We start from the raw sequence: 7125 nt of genomic DNA, 5'->3' as shown, positions 1-7125 counted from the left end.
AACCAAGTTGCATCATCCCCAAGCCAAGAGGTGCCTGAATCAGCATCTTTGGACACAGATAGCGCCTCCGAGTGTTTCTGACATTGTTTACAATCACAGGAAATACTTCAAATTGAAACTTCAGGCAGAGTGAAGCACACTGCCTGTAGCACACACTCACCGAAACACCAGTGCTGCCCATAGGCTAACGAGACTTTGGGATCCCTTCAAGTGCTACCAGTAGCTTGGTACGATGTGAACCGGTGTCAACAGACTGATGCTCCGACCCTGTTGCGGGCTGGGGACCAGGACTGGGACAGCTGAGATCAGATACAACATGTGGTTTTCCCTTTCCTTCCTCAAGCAGCAACACGAACTACATCATCACTGAGCAAAGCTACAAAACAATCTGCCACTCTCGGGACAGACTATGACCGGCCACCATGCTCTCTATAAAATTCAGCATTAGAGCGCTGCCGCTGACCTGACTGCAACCACTCAGTAGCAAATTGCTTTTCTGTAGAGTTAGCACTGGGTTTTCTCCCCAGGCGCATGACTTGGATGCAATCTGCAATTTTAATGACCAGTCACTAGATCTTAAAATGCTTTTGCAATTGTTCTTTCAGCTTTAATTCCCAGAATGACATGGTGGGAGTTGCTGTCACCCCACTGTTTACCCATTTTCCTAGTTACCCTATGTTAAACATCAAACATTCTCATGGAACAAAACTGACTGACGGATCAACCTAATTACCACACTATTACACAGTGAGTCACAAGTATCTCTTCAAATGACTGTTCCTTAGAGCAGAGGGAAGAAGAGTGACTAAATCAGTTTCTGAATCTCCTTCAGCACTCTAAAACACCTAGACATTATGACCCCCGAAACCTTAATCTTCCCCACACTCTGATGAAAAAGTATCAGTGGATCCAGCAGTCAGCAACAGAGACAATAGTATTATGGTTGCTCTGTCCATAAGGGGCTACTTCGAGGAGTTATTTTAACACCAAAAAGTGGGAACACTTCCCCTGCAGTTAAGACAGACCACTTCGCTCCACACCTTAAGCTAAAAACGATCCTTTGAAAAAAATCCCAGGCTGTTACAGAAACGAGTGTGGATCCAATGCTGCCATAGACAGCTAACAGTCTTAGCCCTCTCAAATGCTCAAGAACTCATCCTGGATCCAGTGGTGTACGAAGAAACTGTTGTCAGGTTGTAGCTGTAACTATACATTGGTAAAGATTTTTTGTAAGACAATATGAAGGCTTAGCTGCTCAGAACTAGCCTCTGGAAACTTAATGATCTAATGAAGGGTTTTTCAGTAATTGACCGACTCCCATCAGATCACTAGAAATGAGTACCTTTTCAAAGCTGGGCTCCACAGATAACAGACAAGTCATGTAACTGAGAATATAAAGAATGGCTGGTTTCCTACAGGAAAAAACACAAGACCAGATGTATTTCACACAGTGTTATTCACACATTTTCATTTGGATTTTTACAGTATATACATGTGAACATTACATTATTCAATAAGAGCCACCTGGAGTCAAACCTAATCAAACTGGTCCATAAACAATCTATATCAAAAAGCAATACTTGAGCAAAAAGTCTAGTGGTTCTACCCAAAGCCTAGAACAGTTGAAAGGAAAACCAGTGATTTTCAAGTTCCTGGATAGAATTTGTGCAAAATGATTTTAGGAGAGCAAGTGGAAGATTATGTTCACGATACTGAAAGCACTAAGGATGATAATTCTAGGACTGTTTAAATTCAGCCATGGCATGAATGCTACAGGGACAAAGTACTGGGACATGATCAGTTTCTGCCTGGACATCCCCGAAAGCCTAACTTACTGTCTTATATGTTGGAGAGAACGTCGGCTCTGTGGATTATAACACACAGCATTTGTACAGGGTAAAGATAGTCACTGAAGAGAATTAACTTGTCCAAGGAAGTGGCTCAAAACTTATCCTTTGTGTGACTACGGGAAAGCTCTGGCTCCAATGACAGGGCTTGTACCTCCCGAGAGGAATTCTGTGAACTGCCACGCAAAAACTACTTGGCAATGAAGACTGTACTTATTAAAAATAATTAGGCCTACTACATCACTTAATGCAGGCACTAAATGACAGCTTCAGAAACTGGAAGTAGGCCAGAACAAAGCTTCCTATTTGCCTATTAATGACTTAACGCTACCATTAGAAAAAAGTAGCGCCTCAGATGTATGCTTTCATAAGATTTATGTAAACTAATATAAACAGTAATACGACAGAATTCCTTATACAAGTTTATACCACTACTATTTTCTTTCCTCATGATCAGACTCCTACCATAACAACCTTTTATTTGATCAACGCTCAAGACATTGTTTTCAATCTATCTTGTTGATCAAAACTTTAGGTTAAGCCATCCAAATGAATGTTTTACACAAAATACTTACTTCAACAACATACAAAGCACTTTCTTTATCTTTCAGAAACTGAATATACAAAGTAAGCTTTTTCCAAAATATTTCCATAGGCAAAGGATTAAAAAGGATTTTAATTATACACATATGGTCACAATTCTGCCTTAAAAAGATCATTGGGAAATGTACATAAGGCCGCTTGTAAATGTACATCATCTTTATGTTACTGTTACAATGTCATATGTCCAGAGAAAAAAATTGACAGTATCATACATATTTGCTTTACGCTGGGAGAAGGCTATTCAAAAATACAGTACTCTTCTGTACAAAAAAATCATGCCACATTTATTAAGATGGAAGAAGCATTGGTTTCTGTGATAACCAAATATTTCAGTCCATTTCTTACTATGCTTATTATCCCAACTTAAAATTTGAACAGATCGATTTCCCAAAGTGTCCATATTAACAGAATCAACAGCTATGTTATAAACAGAACATAATGTTTCTCACAATAGATAAAAAGAAAGCCGGTTCATATTTCTGAAACCATATAAAGATAGAATTTAAAAAAATCACTCTTGATTTGCTGAAATAAATTTACATTATACAACACTATATGCCAGGGGGAGAAAAGGGAATGGGGATATGAATATACACTAAAATGCAAATTTTTGTCCCAAAAAGGGGTAAAACAAATTACATTTACAGCATGAAGGTTTACAAATGTACATCTGTACAACCAAGGTAAGCATCACTACTAAATTAGCAAGGCTTGTAATAAACATCGAAACGAGAGATTTGTTTTCAAACTGTAAACTTACACCTATTAACTACACGTATACAATGCATATATTTATAGGAAGCAAAAAAGCTATCTGAATATTTAATCAATCATGCTTAAATGTTGAGCTATCAAGTTTACTTTTCAGTGGCCCCTGTTCTCTTCATCAATACCTATTTTTTGCATCTACAGTGAGAAAGCAAAATAAATGCTCAACACTTTCAAATCCTTACAATTCTATATGCAAAATAAAAAAATACAAATCTCTACTCTTCCTGCATTGTAAAACTGACTGTAAAGTTAATACAGGGTTCACTCTTTTTCCAACAGTGTACTTTACTGAGTGGAAGTACCACCATCATTGTAATCCCTCTACCTTGTACAACAATTAAATATATAAGTATATACAGCACTTTTATTTTTAATACATCGCTAGAGAAAACCTTAGGGCATCATTTTAAAAAAAACTGTATCCACAGCAGGTGATGAAAGCTAGTCTTTTAAAGTTTCCATTGTTTTGTTATTCCCTACTTTAATTTGCTGTGCCCTGTTTATTATTTGGATAGTGTGTTGTGAACCACCAAAATACAACTTAACTTTTCAACATGTTAAATAATGTTTATGCAGCTGATCAATTTTAATCTGGTATAAAAGACTTCACACAAAAGGGAAAAATAAGGATTAATTCTATATACAACTCTATAAACCTGTTGTGCTATGATGCTGGGTAGACCTACCAGATTGCAAGCCAGTGTATTAAAAGAATACTGTACTTTTTCCCTTTAAAAACTATTTCAGTGACTTTACAAGGTAAAAATTTACAAAATATGTGACAGCTATTTTGATACAATTACATCATATACAGGCATTCTGTGCTTTGCCAGCCATCCAATCTGATAGGTCTCTGGATCAGGGCTGGAGATATTTTTTTTCTTTTTTTTTTTAATAATTCACTCCCCAAAAATATACACAAGAATAAAAATTTTACAAATGGATGAACAAAGTCAATAAATAGATTTAAAAAAATCAGAACATTTATAGTTAAGTTGTATGTTTTGATCATTCACAATTCAATTTTTCTTCCATTTCTTTCCATCTTTTACAGCATCCCATTTGGTGGTCCACCAATTGGCCCCAGATCAGCACTGTTCTTCAGGTAATACTTTTCCAACTTGGCCAGAATGTGTTTGCCATAGGTATATTTACGCAGAGTTGTGATGTGGGGTCGAATCTGTAAGAAGAAACACGTTATTTTTTTTTTCTCCCTTCAAAAATTTTAAGTAGAGGTGACTACACTTTAAAAATATTATGAAAAAAAAAAGAGTCAGATGCTTGCATTTCAAAATTTTGGAAGTTTCTGGAAATATGTACAATTGGTGACTTGACTCACCAAACAATTGATGAACCTGTCAGAGGAAAAGGGAGGTAGCCCTTTTGTGGGAGTGCCCTGTTGGTGAGTAGGGGAAGCAGAGCTCCTGCAGGAATGTACTGGGCTCCCCGTTACAGAGCCTAGAGCAATTATGGCAATAGCACTTTTGTCCATGTCTGGATATTCTTAAGTAGAAAGTGTGCCCGTATGTTAGGAAGCCCCGGAATCTCTTTTGGGGGAACTTCAGAATGGATTTATACCAGCAAATAAAATGAGAAACTTGTATTTCTTCTGTTATATTAGTAAAGATGACAGATACTTCATGTACCTTGTGCATTATTATTTTCCGCTGAGCAGGTTCAGCCATATCAATCATCTTCTGAACAACATAGTTGGCATACTGGTCCTTCATCATGGTGTATAAGGCACTGTGAGGACCATCATTCTGGCAACAGACCTCATCAATAAGTAAAGCTCTTTCAGCACGAGAAGCATGAGTTACACATTTTTCTACCACATTGCTGAAAAATAAGACAAATGCATTCTGTTACTTAAGATGTAACATTCTTTTAAGTAGCAAATTTAAATTTATCTGAACCATTCAAGTGTCTTAACGCCACTAAAGAGAGCACTGTAAACACGTCAAGTCCTGATTTCCAAATTTTCAGTCTATAATGATTAAGTGAAAGGATTATACACTCCTACTCATGTAAAAAAGTAGTTTTCTGATACTTACTATCTTGTAGGAGAGATTTTCCACTGGACCTACAGTAGATATACTGGACCTCAGGTTGCAGAGGTATTCTAGTACACCTGTTTTGGTTGTGGGCCCTTCTAACAGACAACAGAGAAAGCCAGATACAAGGCTTCCTTGCTTTCTGAATAAAGGCGCTTATCAGGAGCACGCCTAGATCAGAGATATTGTCAAATATTTCTTTTGTAGAGGAAGTCTCTGATCTTTCAGATACCTCAGAAGCTGGAAAGGCTATCAATGCTTATAAGACAGCAAAGTAATGCTGGTCCTAAGTTTGTGCTTTAGAAATTAAGCAAGTTCCAAGCAGAGGATTATGAACAGTTCTGTTTAGGCAAAGAAAAATAAAATCCAAACTTGCTAGTTTGCATACAATCAATTTTTAAAACAAATGCCCCCATAATGTCACAGTGCATTTCTACTTAATATTGATTACAAGGTTAGTCTCACTAAATCATCCAGGATGAATTCCGAGGTGTGTTTTCCTTAGCAAAAGGCACATAATCCATATTTCAGCAAAAAGCACCGAAGGATGAGTTTTAAGTTCTAAAATTAGAGTAGTTCAGGACTTCTACAATGGTCTTTGAGATTTCCTAATGCATAAAATCCTTGTCAGGCTGAACCACCACTTTTTAAGGCTAGCCTTTTTATACTTGTAAATTGCTTAGCTGGACTGATAAACGACAGTCAGGAAGTCCTAGCTTATCATCATCAGTGTATCAAGCAAGTTCTAGGAGAGCTTTTCACCTGGCTCTAGGGATCCTCACATGAATACTTGTACAAGTGCAGGGAATGGGTTCCAAGGTGAACATAAACCATCCCATAAACCCATGGAATCTTCTTTGTTTTGCTACGGAACGTCATTTCCCCTTTCCCTTCCCCAAATCTAGTATAGAAATACCACTACCATTCATCTCTATAAAAATATGAAATTTTGGGAGGCAAGTTACATAACAGAAAAAACCCTATCATATCCTTTTTGTAACACAATAAATAAACCCAATATTACAACTTTAAAAGGGTAGTGAATCTTTAATATATGAAGGCTGTGCAATACCTGGCAAATTTGTGCTGACTCAGAGCTAGAACTTTTCCTCTTATTTCTGAAACTATTTTACTCTTGTCTTCAGGACGACCGTGCTCCAGTACATGTTGAATGACATAATTTCCGTATTGATCCTGAAAATAAGATGACTTCAATTTTCTTTTGTGTTCATACCAAGGAATCCATACAGCTTTTGTAATTTGAAAAGTTTATGCAAATATACTATTTGCACAGATACAAGGAAAAATACAATAATGGCAACATTATAGAAACAAAGTGATGCAAGAAATAGTCCATCAAGAATTACTTAATGGACCACAAAATTTACATGCAAAATGCAAATAATCTGTAAAACCAGCATTTTGCTGGAGTACCTTTTATCCTCTTAAAGAAAGAAGTCCTCAAAACTAAGATCATCATTCTTTAACAGCCATAGTATCTCCCTGAACTTTGGTTCCCCAAGACAGTTATGTTTTAGCTAGAGACTTATATATACAAGAAACCTCTGAGAAATAAATGAGACTGTGAATATGTAGCAAAAGGCAATTTTTGCCTTTTTATGTGTGGAAATTCCTACTGAACACTGAGTCCCTTCCAGTATTTTAAACGGATTCAATTTCAAAGCCATCTGTAGCACTCATTTTGTTCATCTGATACCAAGACAGGAAATCATGTTGTATAAGGTCTTTTGCCTTCTTTTAGAAAAGATGCCCTTTTTGTGTAAGAATATGCAACATTTATATTTTTGACAATGTATTTGTGTTTAGACATTATTAGAAGTTATCTGAAG

The 7125-nt window shown here is 36.7% G+C and overlaps 1 protein-coding gene across 6 annotated transcripts in view; it reads right to left on the bottom strand.

The window, feature by feature from the left end:
• Nucleotides 1-2309: 2309 nt before the first annotated feature.
• PUM2 (pumilio RNA-binding family member 2) overlaps nucleotides 2310-7125 on the bottom strand; it is a 75573-nt gene continuing 70757 nt past the window's right edge. For 5 of the 6 annotated variants that reach the window (XM_010569835.1, XM_010569837.1, XM_010569839.1 and 2 more), the window contains 3 exons: nucleotides 6348-6469; nucleotides 4868-5060; nucleotides 2310-4401 (listed from right to left, as the gene is read on the bottom strand). In XM_010569835.1, coding sequence (XP_010568137.1) covers nucleotides 4270-4401; nucleotides 4868-5060; nucleotides 6348-6469 — 447 coding nt within the window. In that variant the 3' untranslated portion in view covers nucleotides 2310-4269. Of the gene's footprint in view, nucleotides 4402-4867; nucleotides 5061-6347; nucleotides 6470-7125 lie in introns of those variants that run through there. The other variant, XM_010569841.1, reaches the window with a different exon arrangement.

This window comes from Haliaeetus leucocephalus, unplaced genomic scaffold, assembly GCF_000737465.1.
Source record: "Haliaeetus leucocephalus isolate CR32 unplaced genomic scaffold, Haliaeetus_leucocephalus-4.0 Scaffold275, whole genome shotgun sequence".
NCBI classification, from domain to species: Eukaryota; Metazoa; Chordata; class Aves; order Accipitriformes; family Accipitridae; genus Haliaeetus; species Haliaeetus leucocephalus.
Note: the sequence above shows the minus strand (reverse complement) of the source record. Positions and strands in the feature narration are given on the sequence as shown.